At 44.3% G+C, this 23,476-nt stretch overlaps 2 protein-coding genes across 2 annotated transcripts; both read right to left on the reverse strand.

Annotated features, from left to right (window-relative positions):
• Positions 1-9,087: 9,087 nt before the first annotated feature.
• Positions 9,088-10,038, reverse strand: OR1K1 (olfactory receptor family 1 subfamily K member 1). Its single transcript, NM_001388875.1, is given in 1 exon segment — positions 9,088-10,038. A coding segment is annotated over 1 exon segment (951 nt).
• A 10,705-nt stretch (positions 10,039-20,743) lies between these two features.
• On the reverse strand, positions 20,744-21,703 carry OR5C1 (olfactory receptor family 5 subfamily C member 1). Its single transcript, XM_038546065.1, has one exon. It carries the CDS (start codon positions 21,701-21,703, stop codon positions 20,744-20,746), a length of 960 nt encoding a protein of 319 aa, XP_038401993.1.
• Between the last annotated feature and the right edge of the window lie 1,773 nt (positions 21,704-23,476).

A 23,476-nucleotide genomic window follows, 5' to 3' on the forward strand; every position in this document is an offset into this window, starting at 1 on the left:
TAATCCTATCATTTATCCCCAATGATTTTTTTTTGTTGTTCTTAACCTGTGATGGTGCACGTGACAAACATAGATTGAGACTTACTAGGTGCCAGGTCTAAGCACTTTATTTTTTATTTTTTTTATTTTAATTTCATTTTTTTTTTAAGTAAACTCTACTGCCAACATGGGGCTTGAACTCATGATCCACAGTCACATGCTACACTGACTGAGCCAGCCAGGCACCCCTAATTCTAAGCACTTTATATGTATTTTCTTGGATAATTCTCATAACAACCCCAGAGAGATATTATTATCCTCATTTATAGTTAAACAGTTTGCCTGAGGTCAACCAGCCAGTGAAGAATGATGTCAAGACTTCATCCCAGGAACTCAAAGTTCAGAAGTCAGTACTGCTCGCAGCCTTACCTACGCACAGGCTATGACGATGTCCACCCAAAAAAGCTGCTGGGAAGAGAGGAGGGGTGATTTTCCCGTGGTTGGTGTTATGGACTGAGCTAGCTAAGACACTGATTCCTAGTAATTTCCATACATTTAAGAGAGGAGAGGGGAATAGGATACCTCAAACTTATTTCTAAGGAGAGTTGGTAAATAATCCCAGAATCCTCTGCCCTCTGGAGTTCATGGTAGACCTTATTGTCCGTCTCGTCCAGGGTTGTGTATTTCCTATAGCCTTCGTGTTACCTCTGAACACTTCTTACTAACTACAGCCTTTCTTTTTTTTTAATTTAAAAGTTTTTTAAAATTCAATTTGCCAACCTATAACACCCAGTGCTCATCCCATCACGTGCCCTCCTTAGTGCCTGTCACCCAGTTACCCCATCCCCCAACTCTCCTCCCCATCTGCAACCCTGTGTTTGTTTCCCAGAGTTAGGAGTCTCTCATGGTTTGTCTTCCTTCTAATTTTTCCCCACTCAGTTTCCCACCCCACCTTCCTTTATGGTCCCTTTCCCTATTTCTTATATTCCCCGTATGAGTGAAAGTATAGAATAATTGTCTTTCTCCGGTTGACTTATTTCACTCAGAATAATGCATAATACCCTCCAGTTCCATCCACGTCAACCATTTACATGTCTGTAAATGGTGGGTATTCTTCCTTTCTGATGACTGAGTAATATTCCATTGTATGCATAGACCACATCTTCTTTATCCATCATCTTTCGATGGACACCGAGGCTCCTTCCACAGTTTGGCTATTGTGGACATTGCTGCTATGAACATCGGGGTGCAGGTGTCTTGGCTCTTCATTGCATCTGTATCTTTGGGGTAAATCCCCAGCAGTGCAATTGCTGGGTCGTAGGGCAGCTGGATCTATTTTTAACTCTTTGAGGAACCTCCACACAGTTTTCCAGAGTGGCTGCACCAGTTCACATTCCCACCAACAGTGCAAGAGGGTTCCCTTTTCTCTGCATCCTCTCCAACTTTTGTGGTTTCCTGCCTTGTTAATGTGCCCCATTCTCACTGGTGTGAGGTGGTATCTCATTGTGGTTTTGATTTGTATTTCCCTGATGGCCAGTGACGCGGAGCATTTTCTCATGTGCTTGTTGGCCATGTCTCTGTCTTCCTCTGTGAGATTTCTCTTCATGTCTTTTGTCCATTTCATGATTGGATTGTTTGTTTCTTTGCTGTTGAGTTTCATAAGTTTTTTTAAAAATATTTTATTTATTCATGAGAGACACAGAGAGAGAGAAAAAAGCAGAGACACAGGAAGAGGGAGAAGCAGGCTTCATGCAGAACCCCGACATGGGACTCCATCTCGGGACTCCAGGATCATGCCCTGGGCCAAAGGCAGGCGCTAAACCGCTGAGCCACCCAGGGATCCCCAGTTTCATAAGTTCTTTATAGATCTTGGAAACTAGCCCTTTATCTGATACGTCATTTGCAAATATCTTCTCCCATTCTGTAGGTTGTCTTTTAGTTTTATTCACTGTTTCTTTTGCTGTGCAGAAACTTTTTATCATGATGAAGTCCCAGTAATTAATTTTTTAATAATAAATTTATTTTTTATTGGTGTAAAATTAACCAACATACAGAATAACACCCAGTGCTCATCCCGTCAAGTGCCAGTAATTCATTTTTGCTTTTGTCTCCCTTGCCTTCCTAGATGTATCTTGCAAGAAGTTGCTGTGGCCAAGTTTAAAAAGGCTGTTGCCTGTGTTCTCCTCTAGGATTTTTTTTTTTTTTGGAGTTCAATTTGCCAACATTTAGCATAACACCCAGTGCTCATCCCATCAAGTGCCCCCCTCAGTGCCCGTCACCCAGTCACCCCCACCACCCGCGCACCTCCCTTTCCACCACCCTTTGTTCATTTCCCAGAGTTAGGAGTCTCTCATGTTTTGATGGATTCTTGTGTCACATTTAGATCTTTCATCCATTTTGAGTTTATCTTTGTGTCTGGTGAAAGAGAATGGTCTAGTTTCATTCTCCTGCACGTGGCTGTCCAAGTTTCCCAGCACCATTTATTGAAGAGACTGTCCTTTTTCCAGTGGATAGTCTTTCCTGCTTTGTTGAATATTAGTTGACCACAGAGCTGAGGGTCCACTTCTGGGTTCTCTATTCTGTTCCATTGATCTATGTGTCTGTTTTTGTGCCAGGACCACACTGTCTTGGTGACCACAGCTTTGTAGTACAACCTGAAATCTGGCATTGTGATGCCCCCGGCTCTGGTTTTCTTTTTCAATATTCCCCTGGCTATTCGGGGTCTTTTCTGATTCCACACAAATCTTAGGATGATTTGTTCCAACTCTCTGAAGAAAGTCCATGGTATTTTGATAGGGATTGCATAACATGTGTAAATTGCCCTGGGTAGCATTGACATTTTCACAATATTAATTCTTAATTCTTCCAACCCATGAGCTTGGAATATTTTCCCATCTCTTTATGTCTTCCTATTTTTAACTTCTTGAGAAACCTCCATACTGTTTTCCAGAGTGGCTAAGCACAGCTTTTCTTTTTCTTTGTTTCTTTTTTTTTTTAAATGACCAAAATTTATTTATTTATTTATTTTTAAAATCTTTTTTTTTTATTTTTATTTATTTATGATAGTCAGAGAGAGAGAGAGAGAGAGAGGCAGAGATATAGGCAGAGGGAGAAGCAGGCTCCATGCACCGGGAGCCTGACGTGGGATTCGATCCTGGGTCTCCAGGATCGTGCCCTGGGCCAAAGGCAGGCGCTAAACTGCTGCACCACCCAGGGATCCCCTATTTATTTATTTTTAATAATAAATTTATTTTTTATTGGTGTTCAATTTGCCAACATACAGAATAACACCCAGTGCTCATCCCCTCAAGTGCCCCCCTCAGTGCCCGTCACCCATTTCCCCCCACCCCCCCGCCCTCCTCCCCTTCTACCACCCCTAGTTCGTTTCCCAGAGTTAGGAGTCTCTATGTTCTGTCTCCCTTTCAAGTACAGCTTTTCTAAAGGCAAGGATGCATTCTCCCTTTTGGCAATCTCAAGTTTTATAGGATTTAGGACAAAGATTCTGTGAGTGTGCCTTGGAGACCATCTGCATCAAAATCACCTAAGGTGCTTATTAAAAATGCAGTCCCAGCCCTCATTCCTGACCTGCCAATGCAGGATGTCTGGGGGGGAGGGTAGAATATTCATTTTACATATATATGCTGGGTGATTCTGATGCATGGCAAATAGATTTGGAGTAAGAACAAGGTGAGGGGAGGGCTTTTATTGTTCTTCATTTCATCCCAGAGCAAGCTCTTCATTCAAATACTGATTCTACCACTGTGTAGCTTGGAGCCGTGGGCAAGTTATCTCCCTGAGCTGCAATTTCCTTTTCTGGTAATGATGTGTGCTGCACGGTATTTTTATTAGGATTAAGTGGTAGGATGAATGCAAAGCCACTGCACCAAATCTGGCATATCATTAGGTAGCTTCCTACCTTGTCACTGTGGTTTTTGAGGTCTGGGGTTACTAGATTTCATGGGGTGTGTGGTGATGGTCTTGGTCATAGTTTGACCAAATGTCAATTGTTGTGTGATCCTTGGAGAGAGGAAGGGGTAGAGATGGTGTCTGGGTGTGAGTGTGGGTGTGGGGAGGTGTCTGCATACTTGCCAAACAGAGGGTTACTTGGCTAATTTTGCTCATCTTATTTTTCCAGACTTTGTCAATTCCAGTTTCCCTTCCCGCTGCGTTCTAGTGTGGTTTGTATTTTGAGTGTGGGAATGAGTATAAAGTCTCCAAAGAAAGCGGCCAAGAGATGAACCTGACTTTCTGCAAAGAGAAAGTGATTATGAGAACTGAAAGGGAGAGCCATGACTCCTACTTCCAGGCACTCCTAGCCCAGTAGAAAAGCATAACTTATACTCTCAAAGAATCCTCAGTAGATTCATGCTCAGGACAAGAGTATCAGTTCCCAAAAGCAAACAGAGAAAGCAAGTATGCCTTGGTAGATGAATCCTTGAGACATTGAAGGGACTGGGGCATGCTGTGCTGGAGAAGAAGGCAGCTATCAGAAATAGCTCTGGGAGCTTCATCAGCTTGCGATTACTATGTAACACATCACCCCAAAAACTCAGTTGCTTAAAACATGCATCATTTCTTTTCTTTTTTAAAGATTTTTATTTATTTATTCATGAGAGAAACACAGAGAGAGACAGAGACCTAAACAGAGGGAGAAGGAGGCTCCTCATGGGGAGCCGGCTATGAGACTTGATTGATCCCTGAACCCGGGATCATGCCCTGAGCTAAAGGTAGACGCTCAACCACTGAGGCACCCAGGTGTCCCTGCATCATTTATTTTCACACCTGTGTCTCTGGGACAGCTGGATCCTGGTTGATCTTGGCTGTGCTGCTCTTGCATCTACAGTTTAGGGGGAGGTTCTGCTCTATGCTTGTCTTACCTGGGTCACCTTGACTGGAGCAACTCTGCTCCATGTGTCTTTTATCCTCCTTTGGTGGCCTGTGGGCTAACTGAGCCTGTCCTCATAAAAATGAAAGAATCACAAGAGAACAAAGCCAATATCACAGCTACTTTTCATACCTGTGTCTTGCCTCCTGATGTTCTATTGACAAAGCAAGTTGTGTGGTTGACCCCAGAGTCATGGAGGGCAAAATTATGTGGTCAAGGGCCTGGGTTCAGGGATGGGTGAACTGGGGCCATTGATGTAATTAGCCAGATTCCTCCATGATTTCCCTCAACTTTTCTCCCTTTACTCCTGATCTCAAGTCATTGCTCCCTCTATGATGCTGCTTTAGCACTTTTCTATCTTCTGGCTTGGATCATAATCTGTACTGCCATAATGTATGTGAGTGTAAGAACTGTGTGCATGGTCCTGGCACCCAGCAAGTAATAGTGAGAAAGAGAGAAGATAGTAAACAAGGGAGAAAGTAAGAACCAGGGACAGAAAAGAGAAAACAAAAGAAGCACGTAAAAGTACAGGGAGTGGAGGAAGCAAACAGAAAGAGATATGAATAAGGTGTGTTAGGGAGTCATCTGAACTAAGCTGCCAGCTCTATCAGTTTCTTGGAATATTGATCTATCCCAAGTATCTTAAAGCAGCCAAATCTGCATTGAGAAAGAGTCTTGTGTTTTTATTTTTTGTGTGTTCTGGTTGCATTTTCGCTGTGGCAGCCTTTGCATGAAAGGTTATATAAGCTTATAGAAATTTCCTTTGTACCCATAAAAGGAGTAGTCAATGTACCATTTCTGATCAGAGCCTCTTTCACTCCTGAGATCTCTCCAATTGCTGTACCTTTGAAACGAGTGCTGAGTTACTTTATAATGTGTGAAGATTACATTAGAAATAAGGGTGTAGAGGGAGACTCACATTGTTTTGAAAGGCAATTATTTATTTATTTATTTATTTTTGGGTGAGGTGGGTCATAGTGCTCCATGTTATTTTGAATAAACTGAAAAGTTGAAAATATTGATGGTGGGAGGGTGGGCTAGACTGCTTTCGAAATGACCAGAAGTCATTTCAGGACGAACTCAGGAATATGGTGGGGAAGAAGCAGGCTTCCATCGTGTTGCATAAAGACTCTCAGAAGAGGGACTGCAAACCCTCTTGAGCTGCAGCAGCCTCACTGGAATAAGCGTAAACTTCTAAGGGAACAGCCTAGGAACACAAAATAATATCATTTGCATGTGCTTATTTTGCTTGAGGTGTTTAAAATTGGTCTCTTTATATTTCATGGGGGGAAAGGTCCAGGGAAATATTCTTTGATGGATTTAAAAACTCCTTTGCAGTCTTTCTGGAGATCGGGGAAGTATTTATCTTCTTGTCTTCAGGTCAATGTCAGCTGCTGGGTCTACCTGAAGTAAAGTAAAAAGCCAGATCTAGGAGGAGTAGGCTGGGAATGGGGCCCTGGGACCCACATGCCTGGTGACTGAGGCTATTTACATGCCCACCATTCTCTTCTCTTGCCTATCCTTCTGGGGGTCTGGAAGTAGAACACCCATCCAGGGTGTGGCCAGCCCTTTGAGATGATGCCTGACAGGATGACCAGGGCATGGCCAGTGGCCCAGAAGAAGGGAGTATTGGTAATTTCCCAAACCCCACTGTGCCCCTCTCCCCTTATACAGAAACATTGCTTGGAAGATCAGAAGACAGACAAAGCAACAGCATATCACATACATATTCTCTGTGTCAGGTTCCTAGAGACACCGAGAGAACTCAGACACACCTCACGACACACCCTATTCCCTAGGATGGGACTGATGGGGCAGGTGTGGAATGGTTGATGAGCATCATGACCAGTATGTCTGTGCAACTTTAGAGAAGGCAGAGGGAGGAAGTGGGCTGTGAAGCAAAGTACAGGCTATCAATGGAGTAGCAAAGACCTGGCATCGCAGCATGGGCAGATAATCTGGGGAGTGGGCAGAGGAAGGGGGATCAGGAAAGAGCGACCTCAGTGTCATTGCAGGGCTGGGCTATGGGGTTTGGCAGGCTGAGCAGGGAGGCTGAAGGTGGCCGCTAAGTGTATGTGAACCTGGGCAGGTTTCTTGACCGCTCAGGGCCTCATTCCCCCAGTTTATCAAATGCAGGGATTGGATTAGATTGAGGGCCCCTCAAGGAGGTGAAAGAGAGGCATCAAGGAGGTGGAGAAGGTGACACTTTGACTCTTACCTCACCTCTGCTGTGCTGCTTTTTTTCCCTTCAGTTTTTTTTAAAAGACTTCATTTATTTATTCATGAGAGACATAGAGAGAGAGGCAGAGATGTAGGCAGAGGGAGAAGCAGGCTCCCTGAAGGGAGCCCGATGTGGGACTCCATCCCAGGACTCCAGGGTCATGCCCTGGGCCAAAGGCAGGTGCTCAGTGGCTGAGCCACCCAGGCGTCCCTCCCCTTTGAGTTTTCTATATGATGCTTCTGAGTAAGATTTCATTAGAAAAAAAGAGTGTTTTTTTAAAAAAAATTTTTTTGTTTTGTTTCATTTTGCTAAAACTGATAAAGATCTTTAAGCTCCCTTTTCGATCTAAACAGCATAGTGTAGCACGTCCAGCACCAGGTGGTGGCAGGCTTGTGAGTAGGGGCTGGAAAGGCCCAGGCTGTAAGCCAGGACTGCTACAGCCTTCCTCCTCCTGCCTGGAAGGGGAAGAGCACCAAAGGAGAGGATGGGGGGTGTTGGGGAGGGGATGTGGATATGTTGGAGAGACATAGGCATAAAAAAATAAACCTATTTGGGAAAAAAATTGAGCATACCATGAAGCCTTTCAGGCCCCAGATATGTCCTCACTTGAGCCAGTGTACCTGCTCCAGTCTGGGATTTCTTCTTCCAAGTTCTTCCACCGAGGCCGCCAGACCTGGGGTCTGGATTCTGTGGGGACCAGCTAAAATACATCTGAGCGGGACACCTGGATGGGTCAGCCGTTGACCATCTGCCTTCAGCTCAGGTCATGGTCCTGGGGTTCTGGGATTGAGTCCCACATCAGGCTCCTGCAGGGAGCCTGCTTCTCCCTCTGCCTATGTCTCTGCCTCTCTCTGTCTCTCATGAATAAATAAGTAAAATCTTAAATATATATATATATATACCTGAGCAACTCTCAGTAGCGGAAGGGCTTGTTCTGGTTCTGCTACTGACTAGCTGCCATCTTGGAGCCTCAGAGTCCTCATTCACAAAGTGGCCATAAGAATACCCATGCTTTGGGGCACCTGGGTGGCTCAATTGGTTGAGTGTCTGCCTTCAGCTCAGGTCATGATCCCAGGGTCCTGGGATCATGTGTTGGGCTCCCTGCTCAGTGGGGAGTCTGCTTCTCCTTCTCCCTCCATCTCTCCCCATGGCTTGTGCTCGCTCTCTCTTAAATAAATAAAATCTTAAAAAGAATACCCATGCTTTGCACAGGTAAAAGCAAATGAAGCATTATTGGCACATGATAAAGACTTCCATCTGTTTTTATCTGTCCCTAATGCCTGTAGCCCATCCCTTCTTCTCTGTGTTGCTTGATTTCATTAATTATAATGCGTGTCCATGGCATGCTCCTTCTATAGCATTCCTGGTGTAGCCCAGCCGGTGGCATAGTAAACAAGTATAAGAACAAAGATTTCAAAATATGAGCAGCTTATTAGCATAAAAATACGGTCATTTATTCATCTCAGATGTCCAGAGTGCTTCCTACATACCAGACTGGGTTCACTGGGAGAGGTCAACCCCTTGACACATGGGTTTGTGAACTTTTATTCGTGTTCCAGACAATTAAGAAGTCAATTATTTAGAAATACATGATGATGTGATGGAAAACAAGGTGCCAATCTCCCCAAAGCAAGACCAGAGGATATGCACCGTCCTTTGTAGCTTTAGGACATCAAAAATGGTAGCATGCCTGGGATTGAATGTTGGCAGAAGAAATGATGTGGCAGAAAGGGCCAAGTTTTGCCACCTAAAAATTATGGAAGCTTGGAAAAGTCTTTTCTCGTCTTTGAATCCAGTTTCCTCATCTATGAAACTGGATTGTAATATCCACTTCCCTGGTTTTTGTGAGAATAACATGAAATCAGGCAAGGTTCTACTTCATAACAGGTGCCTGGAGAGTGATAACTATCATGATGATTTTGGAAAAAGCACAGAGCAGATGATTCACATCCATGAATTGTCCCTGTGGGCGATGTAGTTTGTCCTCGGTGGGGTCCAAGGCTTAGGAGTCACTAGAGGAGATCCTTCTTCCAGTGAAAAGTGATCGGAGCGCCCCCTGCATGTCGCGGTTCCGGAAGCTGTAGATAACAGGGTTTAGCATAGGGGTGACTACAGTGTACATGACAGTGGCCACACGGCCCCGCTCTGCCTCATACCGGGATGTGGGCTGGAAGTAGACCGCAATGACTGTCCCATAGAAGAGGCCCACCACTGCCAGGTGGGAGCCACAAGTGGACACAGCGCGGAGCCTCCCAGAGGCTGAGGGCAGCCGGAGCACTGCAGCTGCGATGGCCCCATAAGAGGCAAGAATTAGCAGGAAGGGAGTGACCACCACTGCGGCGCCCTCAGTGAAGATGAGCAGCTGGATGTGGCGGATGTCAGAGCAAGAGAGCCTAAGAATAGGCTGGTGATCACAGAAGAAGTGCGGCACTTGGTGGGAGGCACAGAAGGACAGGCGGGCCATAAACAGGATATGCAGGAGGGAGTGGAGGTGGGACACCAGCCATGCAGTCCCCACCAGGGCTGTGCACATAGCCCGGGACATTCTTGTGGCATAGTGGAGGGGGTGCCGGATGGCCACATAGCGGTCATAGGCCATGGCGGCCAGGAGACAGCTGTCAGTTACACCCAGGGCAAAGAAGAAGTACATCTGGGTCAGGCAGCCCGCCAGGGAGATGGAGCGGTCGTGGGCCAACAAGTTGGCCAACATTTTGGGCACAGTGACAGAGGTAAAGCAGAGGTCGGCAAAGGACAGATGGGCCAGCAGGAAGTACATGGGTGCATGAAGGGCTGGGCTGGCCTGGATGGCAGCCACAATGAGTCCATTACCCAGGATACCTGCCACATACAGGGCCAAGAATAGCACAAAGAGAGGCTGCTGCTGTCCAGGACTTGTTGTCAATCCCAATAGGATGAACGGGGCTCCCTCTGAGGACTCATTGGCAGCATCCATGGCTGGGCTGGTTCTTTACCTAGAACCACAGGGGTTCCTTTCTACTGCTTGGTCACCTCCCCAGTGTCTAAGGAAAAAGGCGGAAAGCAACTACATTTCTCAAGGCTTCCTGGAAATGGGGAAAATTGTGGGTTTAGAATCAGACAGCCCTGGTATTATACATGTGTGTGACTGTGGGCAGATCATGTTATTGCCCTGAACCTTCTTCTCTTCTGGCCTCAGGTTCCCCATCTGTAAGATAAGGGAGCTGAACTAGGTGACCTTCCAGGCCGCTTCCAACTTTGACACTGTGATTTTAAGCAGCAACAGAACAAAGATATCGTCCAGGATGGAGACAGGAGTGGGAAGAAGGTGTGGAAGAAAACAGAGAGAAGATCACTACAGCAGGGAAGAGCTCTGGTGGCTAAGCATTTATTTCAGCAAAGTAAGAACAGGAGAAAATAGAACAAAGATAAACTCAAAATGGATGAAAGATCTAAATGTGAGACAAGATTCCATCAAAATCCTAGAGAAGAACACAGGCAACACCCTTTTTGAACTCGGCCATAGTAACTTCTTGCAAGATACATCCACGAAGGCAAAAGAAACAAAAGCAAAAATGAACTATTGGGACTTCATCAAGATAAGAAGCTTTTGCACAGCAAAGGATACAGTCAACAAAACTCAAAGACAACCTACAGAATGGGAGAAGATATTTGCAAATGACATATCAGATAAAGGGCTAGTTTCCAAGATCTATAAAGAACTTATGAAACTCAACACCAAAGAAACAAACAATCCAATCATGAAATGGGCAAAAGACATGAACAGAAATCTCACAGAGGAAGACGTAGACATGGCCAACATGCATATGAGAAAATGCTCTGCATCACTTGCCATCAGGGAAATACAAATCAAAACTACAATGAGATACTACCTCACACCAGTGAGAATGGGGCAAATTAACAAGGCAGGAAACAACAAATGTTGGAGAGGATGCGGAGAAAAGGGAACCCTCTTGCACTGTTGGTGGGAATGTGAACTGGTGCAGCCACTCTGGAAAACTGTGTGGAGGTTCCTCAAAGAGTTAAAAATAGACCTGCCCTACAACCCAGCAATTGCACTGTTGGGGATTTACCCCAAAGATACAAATGCAATGAAACGCCGGGACACCTGCACCCCGATGTTTCTAGCAGCAATGGCCACGATAGCCAAACTGTGGAAGGAGCCTCGGTGTCCAACGAAAGATGAATGGATAAAGAAGATGTGGTTTATGTATACAATGGAATATTACTCAGCTATTAGAAATGACAAATACCCACCATTTGCTTCAACGTGGATGGAACTGGAGGGTATTATGCTGAGTGAAGTAAGTCAGTCGGAGAAGGACAAACATTATATGTTCTCATTCATTTGGGGAATATAAATAATAGTGAAAGGGAAAATAAGGGAAGGGAGAAGAAATGTGTGGGAAATATCAGAAAGGGAGACAGAACGTAAAGACTGCTAACTCTGGGAAACGAACTAGGGGCGGTAGAAGGGGAGGAGGGCGGGGGGTGGGAGTGAATGGGTGACGGGCACTGGGTGTTATTCTGTATGTTAGTAAATTGAACACCAATAAAAAATAAATTAAAAAAAATAAAAAAATAAAAAAAAAAGATGTTCAGTGGAACAGTCCACAAAAACAAGGACTGAATAGATATCATGATGACACTAAACTCATACCTTTCGATAGTAACTCTGAACATGAACGGGCTTAATGACCCCATCAAAAGGCGCATGGTTTCAGACTGGATAAAAAAGCAGGACCCAACTATTTGCTGTCTACAAGAGACTCATCTTAGACAGAAGGACACCTACAGCCTGAAAATAAAAGGTTGGAGAACCATTTGCCATTCGAATGGTCCTCAAAGGAAAGCAGGGGTAGCCATCCTTTATCAGATAAACTAAAATTTACCCCGAAGACTGTAGTAAGAGATGAAGAGGGACACTATCTCATACTTAAAGGATCTATCCAACAAGAGGACTTAGCAATCCTCAATATATATGCCCCAAATGTGGGAGCTGCCAAATATTTAAACCAATTAATAACCAAAGTGAAGAAATACTTAGATAATAATACACTTATACTTGGTGACTTCAATCTAGCTCTTTCTATACTCGATAGGTCTTCTAAGCACAACACCTCCAAAGAAACGAGAGCTTTAAATGATACACTGGACCAGATGGATTTCACAGATATCTACAGAACTTTACATCCAAATGCAACTCAATACACATTATTCTCAAGTGCACATGGAACTTTCTCCAGAATAGACCACATACTGGGTCACAAATTGGGTCTGAACCAATATCAAAAGATTGGGATCATCCCCTGCATATTCTCAGACCATAATGCCTTGAAATTAGAACTAAATCACAACAAGAAGTTTGGAAGGACCTCAAACACGTGGAGGTTAAGGACCATTCTGCTAAAAGATGAAAGGGTCAACAGGAAATTAAGGAAGAATTAAAAAGATTCATGGAAACTAATGAGAATGTAGACACAACCGTTCAAAATCTTTGGGATGCAGCAAAAGCAGTCCTAAGGGGGAAATACAAGCATCCATTCAAAAACTGGAAAGAACTCAAATACAAAAGCTAATCTTACACATAAAGGAGCTAGAGAAAAAACAGCAGATGGACCCTACACCCAGCAGAAGACGAGAGTTAATTAAATTTGAGCAGAACTCAACAAAATCGAGACCAGAAGAACTGTGGAACAGATCAACAGAACCAGGAGTTGGTTCTTTGAAGGAATTAATAAGATAGATAAACCATTAGCCAGCCTTATTAAAAAGAAGAGAGAGAAGACTCAAATTAATAAAATCATGAATGAGAAAGGAGAGATCACTACCAACACCAAGGAAATACAAACGATTTTAAAAACATATTATGAACAGCTATACGCCAATAAGTTAGGCAATCTAGAAGAAATGGACGCATTCCTGGAAAGCCACAAACTACCAAAACTGGAACAGGAAGAAATAGAAAACCTGAACAGGCCAATAACCAGGGAGGAAATTGAAGCAGTCATCTAAAACCTCCCAAGACACAAGAGTCCAGGGCCAGATGGCTTCCCAAGGGAATTCTATAAAACGTTTAAAGAAGAGGGAACCCTGGGTGGCGCAGCAGGTTTAGCGCCTGCGTTTGGCCCAGGGCGCGATCCTGGAGATCCAGGATCGAATCCCACATCGGGCTCCCGGTGCATGGAGCCTGCTTCTCCCTCTGCCTATGTCTCTGCCTCTCTCTCTCTCTCTCTCTCTGTGACTATCATAAATAATAAATAAATAAATAAATAAATAAATAAATAAATAAATAAAACGTTTAAAGAAGAAACCATACCTATTCTCCTAAAGCTTTTTGGAAAGATAGAAAGAGATGGAGTACTTCCAAATTCGTTCTATGAGGCCAACATCACCTTAATTACAAAACCAAACAAAGACCCCACCAAAAAGGGGAATTACAGACCAATATCCCTGATGAACATGGATGCAAAAATTCTCAACAAGATACTAGCCAATAAGATCCAACAACACATTAAGAAAATTATTCACCATGACCAAGTAGGATTTATCCCCGGGACACAAGGCAGGTTCAACACTTGTAAAACAATCAATGTGATCCATCATATCAGCAAGAGAAAAACCAAGAACCATAGGATCCTCTCATTAGATGCAGAGAAAGCATTTGAGAAAATACAGCATCCATTGGTGATCAAAACTCTTTAGAGTGTAGGGATAGAGGGAACATTCCTCAACATCTTAAAAGCCATCTACGAAAAGCCCACAGCAAATATCATTCTCAATGGGGAAGCACTGGGAGCCTTTCCCCTAAGATCAGGAACAAGACAGGGATGTCCACTCTCACCACTGCTATTCAACACAGTACTGGAAGTCCTAGCCTCAGCAATCAGACAACAAAAATACATTAAAGGCATTCAAATTGGCAAAGAAGAAGTCAAACTCTCCCTCTTCGCCAATGACATGATACTCTACATAGAAAACCCAAAAGTCTCCACCCCAAGATTGCTAGAACTCATATAGCAATTTGGTAGCATTGCAGGATACAAAATCAATGCCTAGAAATCAGTGGCATTTCTATACACTAACAATGAGACTGAAGAAAGAGAGAAATTAAGGAGTCAATCCCATTTACAATTGCACCCAAAACCATAAGATACCTAGGAATAAACCTAACCAAAGAGGTAAAGGATCTATACCCTAAAAACTATAGAACACTTCCGAAAGAAATTGAGGAAGACACAAAGAGATGGAAAAATATTCCATGCTCATGGATTGGCAGAATTAATATTGTGAAAATGTCAATGTTACCCAGGGCAATTTACACGTTTAATGCAATCCCTATCAAAATACCATGGATTTTCTTCATAGAGTTAGAACAAATTATTTTAAAATTTGTGTGGAATCAGAAAAGACCCCGAATAGCCAGGAGAATTTTAAAAAAGAAAACCATATCTGGGGGCATCACAATGCCAGATTTCAGGTTGTACTACAAAGCTGTGGTCACCAAGACAGTGTGCTACTGGCACAAAAACAGACACATAGATCAATGGAACAGAATAGAGAACCCAGAAGTGGACCCTGAACTTTATGGTCAACTAATATTCGATAAAGGAGGAAAGACTATCCATTGGAAGAAAGACAGTCTCTTCAATAAATGGTGCTGGGAAAATTGGACATCCACATGCAGAAGAATGAAACTAGACCTCTCTCTTGCACCATACACAAAGATAAACTCAAAATGGATGAAAGATCTAAATGTGAGACAAGATTCCATCAAAATCCTAGAGGAGAACACAGGCAACACCCTTTTTGAACTCGGCCACGGTAACTTCTTGCAAGATACATCCACGAAGGCACGAAGGCAAAAGAAACAAAAGCAAAAATGAACTATTGGGACTTCATCAAGATAAGAAGCTTCTGCACAGCAAAGGATACAGTCAACAAAACTCAAAGAAAACCTACAGAATGGGAGAAGATATTTGCAACTGACGTATCAGATAAAGGGCTAGTTTCCAAGATCTATAAAGAACTTATTAAACTCAACACCAAAGAAACAAACAATCTAATTATGAAATGGGCAAAAGACATGCACAGAAATCTCACAGAGGAAGACATAGACATGGCCAACATGCACATGAGAAAATGCTCCGCATCACTGGCCATCAGGGAAATACAAATCAAAACTACAATGAGATACCACCTCACACCAGTGAGAATGGGGCAAATTAACAAGGCAGGAAACAACAAATGTTGGAGAGGATGCGGAGAAAAGGGAACCCTCATACACTGTTGGTGGGAATGGGAACTGGTGCAGCCACTCTGGAAAACTGTGTGGAGGTTCCTCAAAGAGTTAAAAATAGAGCTGCCCTACGACCCAGCAATTGCACTGCTGGGGATTTACCCCAAAGATACAGATGCAATGAAACGCCGGGACACCTGCACCCCGATGTTTCTAGCAGGAATGTCCCCAATAGCCAAACTGTGGAAGGAGCCTCGGTGTCCATCGAAAGATGAGTGGATAAAGAAGATGTGGTCTATGTATACAATGGAATATTCCTCAGGCATTAGAAATGACAAATACCCACCATTTGCTTCAACGTGGATGGAACTGGAGGGTATTATGCTGAGTGAAATAAGTCAATCGGAGAAGGACAAACAGTGTATGTTCTCATTCATTTGGGGAATATAAATAATAGTGAAAGGGAATAGAAGGGAAGGGAGAAGAAATGTGTGGGAAATATCAGGAAGGGAGACAGAACATAAAGACTCCTAACTCTGGGAAACGAACTAGGGGTGATGGAAGGGGAGGAGGGGGTGGTGGGGGTGAATGGGTGACGGGCACTGATGGGGGCACTTGACGGGATGAGCACTGGGTGTTATTCTGTATGTTGGTAAATTGAACACCAATAAGAAATTAATTTATTAAAAAAAAAATAAAATAAAACCTGGACCTGGATAGCCCGGGTGGCTCAGCGGTTTAGCGCCGTCTTCAGTCCAGGGCCTGATCCTGGGGACCGGGAATCGAGTCCCATGTCAGCCTCCTTGCATGGAGCCTGCCTCTCCCTCTGCCTGTGTCTGTGCCTCTCTCTCTCTCTGTCTCGCGCACGTGCGCGTGTGCACAGTCTCATAAATAAAAAATCTTAAAAAAAAAGAAATGTGGACACAGCACATCTATCACATGTAAGTGGACAAATGAAACCACAAGACTCATGGACTCAGATCATCATACACATAAACAAACGGTCAAATACAATCATGAAATAGCACTGAGGCCAGAAAGTGATGGTCATTCACACACGAGACACTCAAAGCACCTTGTAGAGCTACTGGGACCCGCCATGCACATTTGTGCTTTCTCCGACCACGTACTCTGTGGAATCACCCTAACAATGGGTGTTTGTGCACATGTTAGTCACACCTGACCCCTTCACTGATCACATTCTCATCACGCACAGCCTCGCACTTTCATGTACATGGTGCCGCTCATGTAGGCTCATGATGGGTCACCACATAGGCTCACAATGGCTCACCACATCGGCTTATGATGGGTCACTGCAGAGATGTATCACCCTGGAGTGTCGTGTCCAGATGCATGCTGCCCCACCCCCCAATGACACCATTGCACAGTGACGATAAAGCATGACCATAGCCTCACAGCGACAGCAGGCACTCTCACACTTATACATGTGTCTCATGCTCACAGTCATACGTGGGAAGAATCTGCACACTCTCCAGCCTGGCCCTTTGGCTCAAGTGTACCCTCTGGCCTCTGCACCACAGGAGGGAACAGCAGCAGGGACCAGGTGTGTTTTGTCACTGGAGCATCTGAGGACGGAGTTATTGGCCACAACCTATGGGGTTTGGGGAACACGTTAGCTCCCCTCCAGAGGCCACACTGCCCCTTCCCCTGGGCCTTATCCCTGGGGCAGGAGGCAGCTCAACTCTGGGGCTCATTATTCCTCTTCTCTAGGGCCCAATTTGATGGGAGAAGGGGTGGTGGGTGCCGCCTCCAGCTTGAGGGCCATTCAGGAGCTCATGCATAGCGAAGGAGCTGCCTCTCAGCCCCTGTCATGTGAAGGCCAGAATGAAGGGTCTGGTTAACTCCTCCGTAACCCCAAGCAGAGTGACCGGGGTTGGGGGTAGGGGAGCTCAGGGTTTACAGCAGGAGCTTCTGAGGCCAACCCTCCTGTCCCCTCAGCTGTTGTTGGTGGCTTATCATAGGAAGTGGAGGAGTGTGGGTGAGAGTGTGCCCCTAATCATTGGCAATCTGTATGGCTGTGTGGCTGCGTGTATGAGTGTGTAGGATTGGATGCCTGGATGTGGAGAGCGTATTTGTGTCTCTGTGCAGCCAAATGTGTCATGAGCTTGAGTGCCTGTCTGAGTGCATAGCTGCATCTGTATCTGTGGAAAGAGGGATTGTGCCTATGAGAGTGTTTCTTCGTGCATGGATGTTTTCAGTTGGGGATTGGGTCTGTAAAGCCCACCTCACTTTGTGTAGTAAGTGCCCTAAATCAGACCCCCAATTTCCCCCACCTCAAGCCTGCTCCTGTCCTGATTGATTATCTTGGTAAATGGTATTGAAGGAAATTTATTTTTTTATTTTTAAAAAAAGATTATTTATTTATTTATTTATTTATTTATTTATTTATTTGAGAGACAGAGAGAGGCAGAGATGTAGGCAGAGGGAGAAGCAGGCTCCATGCAGGGAGCCCGATGTGGGACTCGATCCCAGAACGGTGGGATCACACCCTGAGCCAAAGGCAGATGCTCAACCTCTGAACCACCCAGGTGTCCCATGAAGGAGGTTTAAAAGGGAAATACTGGATCAGAATTGGGGAGCTTACTGGACATTTCACTTTGGGGTCGAGGATCTGTTTCTCTTCCCTTTTCCTCCAGACTGGGCTGTTACTGCCTTCTGATCCTTCCTCTTCTCTTTTGTTTGTTTATCAACCAGACAGACCCAGCATAGTAGCCTGCAACCTCACGTTAATATGTAGGATTTATGTAGTTATCCCATGTGGCTGCTCCACTGATGCTATCCATGGATGTCTTGTAGGGCTAAGACTGAAGAAGGGGCCAGATGCCTCCAGAAACTTCCCTGATCGTGGTGGGAGCCTGTACATGTCATGAGAGCCCAAGAACCTACATAGAGGAGAAAAGACCACGGGGGTGGGGGGTGTTTTCAAATATAAACATTATTGAACTGAGGGCAAAGTTCATATTCTCGATCTGGAGGTTGCCAACTTTTCTGATAATGCCTCCAACCATTGTTATGGCATGTGAATTGTTACAGTGATAGGAAGTGAGAAGTGGGAAAGGATTATAAAACTCTGTGATGGGAGAAGGAGTTTTAATTTAGAGTTTGAGCCCCATACCTCTTCGCCTCTGGTCTCGTCACAGTCAAATCAAGGGAACTGGAGGGGGGATAAGCCAGGAGCTCCAGTTATAGCTCCTGCTATAACTCTTGGGGTCCATTCCTCTCCTGCTCCTCTGCATGGAAGGGCTTCTCAGGCAGAATGCAGTGCCTTAACCCTGCCCAGGTGTGACAGAGTCAAGGAGACAAAGAAAATCTATCAATATTGTGAGCTCTGGGTAGATGAAAATTCCAAAAGTATTGGGTCAGAAGCGTTCAGAGTTGCCCCAGGCTGAGAGCACTCTGGTTACCCAAGAGGTCAGGGTTATGGTATTCCCTCATCTAATCCCAATTCTCCCTCTAGATGTTGTAATCTAAACACAAAGCAGTCTACCATACTGGACCATATGCTAATATGAGTATGCTCATAACTCTGAATGAAATTTAAATGCATCAATAACCATCTGGTACCCCTAAGCTTTAGGATACATGAATCTTTTTTTTTTTTGAATTTAAGATTTTGAATTTTTATTTTTCTTATTTTTCTTTTTTTTTACATATTTTTTATAAATTTATTTTTTATTGGTGTTCAATTTGCCAACATAGAGAATAACACCCAGTGCTCATCCCGTCAAGTGCCCACCTCAGTGCCCATCACCCAGTCACCCCCACTCCCCACCCACCTCCCCTTCCACCACCCCTAGTTTGTTTCCCAGAGTTAGGAATCTCTCATGTTCTGTCTCCCTTTCTGATATTTCCTTTTTTTTAAATAAATTAATTTTTTTGGTGTTCAATTTACCAACATACAGAATAACACCCAGTGCTCATCCCTTCAAGTGTCCCCCTCAGTGCCTGTCACCCACTCACCCCCACCCCCCGCCCTCCTCCCCTTCCACCACCCCCTCGTTTCCCAGTTAGGAGTCTATGTTCTGTCTCCCTTTCTGATATTTCCCACTCATTTTTTCTCCTTTCCCCTTTATTCCCTTTCACTATTTTTTATATTCCCCAAGTGAATGAGACCATGTAATGTTTGTCCTTCTCCGACTGACTCACTTCACTCAGCATAATACCCTCCAGTTCCATCCACATCGAAGCAAATGGTGGGTATTTGTCATTTCTAATGAGGATACATGAATCATTATCTATAACCCAAAACAAATCTTAAATTAAGACCCAAGACATGTCAATTTGATAGTTAAAACACTTTCTTATGTCCCACTCTCACCTGGTTCTGAACCTAGATTAACTGCAATAATAACTTCCGACTGTGACCTAAACTTATCACAAACCTTATCCAACACATCAATTTAACTTATCTAACAGATTTCTGCTATGGACTACAATCTAACCCAAATGTAATCTAGCAATAAAAGTGAAACCTGAACTCCAGTCTTAAATTAGTCCTGTACCCTAAACCCTAAAAGTCCTGTACCCTCAATCATCTCTAATAAGAGCTCAAGTTTATCCAAACTCTGACCCTTAAATTTGTCCCAAACCTACTATTAATTAAAATCAACTCACATCCTATAATGTATGTAACTTCAATTCAATCCTAAATTTATCTGATTGCTTTTAATTCCAACCTAACCCTGGTTCTATCCTTACCCTAACTGTAGTCTTAAGCATAACCAGAACCTTAATCCAAACTCTATTCTAACCACTCCCATAATTCTGACCCTTTCCTAACGTCATCATATGCCTGAACTAATGTAGCTGGGGCCAGATTCTAACCTAACTGTTGGAATTTTAGGAATGAATTTTGTATCTTCCCATGTTATTCAGCCATTTCCCTGAGAGATGGAATATACTGGCTAATAGGAAGGGGTATGTGCTTTATCAGATTCAGTCCCATTCTGTGGCATAAGTACATTCTGAAGATGCTCTCTTGGGGTCAAAGAGAGCAGGAGCCAACTCACTGATTGTGAAGAACCTTACAAGGGCAAGAATCCAGGAACACTGGGAGCCAACATGTTTCTTACCTGGTATTTCTGGGAATCAGTCTTCTAGAACTATAAGTGATAAACACATTGCACCTGGTAACATCTAGGGACTCAAGTTTTGAACACTGAGGAACCTAAGGCAGGTCAACAGCCACATTAACCTGATCTTGGTTCTGGCTCTAGGTCTAGAGTAACCCCCTATAGAGATTCTTGCCTCTCTCCTGTAAGCTTCTCCCCCTTTACAGTCTCTTCAACAATGACAAGAGACACCCAAGCCAGAGGTTCATCTATCTTTACCCACAGTGACAGGGGCCAGAAAACGACCTCTTATCTTGTCATAATTCCAACCAAGCTCCTTGGACCTCTTATTAGTGCTCTGGACCAGGGCAGCAGAATCGGCTCCAAGTCTTTCTGACTGCCTCCTTGACCTCCTTGTTGCGGAGGCTGTAGATGAGCGGGTTGAGAGCTGGGATGACAAGAGTGTAGAACACAGATGCCATCTTGTCGGTATCCAGGGCATAGCTGGAGCTGGGACGCAGGTACATGAAAGTAAGTGTTCCGTACAGCATGGCCACAGCTGTGAGGTGAGAGCCACAGGTAGAGGCTGCTCGCTGACGGCCTTCTGCCGAATGCATGCGAATCACAGCCCCAGCAATGAAACCATATGACACGGCAATGACCAACACAGTGGCTGTCTGGATGAAGCCACAGACAGTGAAGAGGAGGAGCTCATTGAGACTGGTGTCATTGCAAGAGATGGCCAGCAGTGGAGGGATATCACAGAAGAAGCTGTTGACCTCCCGAGACTGGCAGAAGTTCAGGCGGAAGGTGAGGGTTGTGTGGACAAAGGCACTCACTGCCCCACTCAGACCTGATGCTCCCAGCAAGGCCAGGCATACACACCGAGACATGGCTGTTGTGTAGAGGAGAGGGTTTCTGATGGCCACATAGCGGTCATAGGCCATGGCTGCCAACAGGCAACACTCAGCATCAGCCAGCCCTGCAAACACAAACATCTGGAGGGCACAGGCTATGTAAGGAATAGTGGCGTGGGGCAGCAGCAAGTCCACTAGCATCTTGGGGCCGATGGCTGAGGAATAGCAGGCATCCAGCAGGGAGAGGTTGGCCAGGAAAAAGTACATAGGTGTTTGGAGCCGGGCATCCATACGGATCAGCAGCACCATGCCCACATTTCCCAGCAGGCTGACCAGGTAGACTGGCAGGAAAATCAGGAAGAGGGTCACTCGTAGGTCCCAGCGATCCGTGATGCCCAGGAGGATGAATTCAGTAGGAGTAACCCTGGTCCAGGTGAAGTTCTCTGTAGTCATCCTGCTGGACAGAGACTAAGGAGAGGCACTGAAAGCCAGGTATAAGAAATAGGTTATGCTCATCATGGAGGAGAAAGCACTGGGAGGCAGGAAGACTTGGGCTTCCATCTTACTTGTGTAACAAGATTGCTCTATGTCCCTGGACAAGCCACATAACCTCTCCAAACCTTCCTTTCTATCTCTAAGGAGTTGCTGCAACTTAAACTTACTGAGGGCAGGAATCTTGTCTATCTTACTCAGTTTTGTATCCACAGTACTGAGAACATTGCCTGGCACATAGTAGGTGCTCAACAAATTTTTGCTAAATGACTGAATGATGAGCAAGATGATAGCATCTGGCCAATGATGGAACACTCCATGACTCTAGATGCATTCTGCTCTCCAGTTTCCCAAGGAGGAAAAGAGACAATGAAATGGAGAGTCTTCTGACCCAAAAGGTAACTAGTAATGAATCTTGAGGTTCTGGGAGAAACTCTTTCCATTGGAATAAGACCTGGGTGAAGAGAGCGCAGAAGTGGTCTAGTATCTTGGGGTGATAACAATGAGTGGACAACAGAATATTTGGATGTATTCTAGGGCCACATTCTCCACCTCTCTGAGCCTCAATTTTCTCATCTGTGTAATGAGCAAAAATGGTACAAGGATTAAATAAGATAATGCATGTAAAGCATCTGTCTCACATAGGGCCTGGTAGGATCAATGAACTGAATTGAGCTAATGCCTTGCCTCACTCACTACTGGAAGAAAGCAAACTTACAGGCAACCAAACAGTGTAATTTCCAGAAAATGTAACATTATTTCACATTCCTGTGCCTTTGCACTTGCTCCTTCTGCCTAGAACCCATTTCCTCTTTTTGTATTTGGCAAAATTTATCTCTAATATAAAGGCTTAATTAATGCACCCAAAGTAAATAAAACTTGCTTGTACCCTGCTGCAATGGGGCTTATATCTATCATGGCACATCATCATCCTGTTGCATGAGGGGGCTTGGAGCTCCTTGATTCAATATTCATTCAACCAACATTTATTGAATACTACTACACACTGAGAATTGCCCTGCAATTCATTTACTTCCAGTGTATAATAATAATTCAATAAATAGAATGTATAAAACAGTGAAAAGAATATGAACATAAGCAGCATGCAGACTTGGTTTTGAGTTCGGGTTCCACTACTTTCTGGTGTGTAAATTTGGGCAAGTTACTTCCCTTCTCTCAACCTGTTTTCTCCTTGTATTTTAAGAATCAGACTGTTTCTGTTGGAGGGTTCTATGAGGGTTTAGGTGTGCAGCATAGGGCCTGGAGCTGAGTAAATGCTCTTTCCTCTTCCTTAGAGGGAAGTTTAGGTGTTTGGCATCTACTGGTGCCTGGTGAGGATGATGAAGGTCTTCCTACAAAGCATAGCTTGGATGAAAAAATTTCATGGTGTCACATGCTGGTGAGGTTGTGCTGATGGAAATGTAAATTGGGACATTTGAAAGGAATCTGTTAGTTAAAGACCCAAAACTGTGCATACCCGTGTGTCTTAGCCTGCTGTGACTGCTCTAACAAAGCACCATAGACTGTGTGACTTTAATAACAGACGTTTATTTCTGGTGGTTCTGGAGGCTAGGAAATCTGAGATGAGGATGCCAGCATGGTTGGCTACTGGTGAGAGCCCTCTTTTTGACTTGCTGATGGTTGCTTCCTTGCTGTATCCTCAAATGGCAGAGATAGATAGCAAGCTGTTTGATCTTTTCTTATAAGGGCACAAATGCCATCATGAGGACCCCA

This window comes from Canis lupus, chromosome 9 (genome assembly GCF_011100685.1).
Source record: "Canis lupus familiaris isolate Mischka breed German Shepherd chromosome 9, alternate assembly UU_Cfam_GSD_1.0, whole genome shotgun sequence".
NCBI classification, from domain to species: domain Eukaryota; kingdom Metazoa; phylum Chordata; class Mammalia; order Carnivora; family Canidae; genus Canis; species Canis lupus.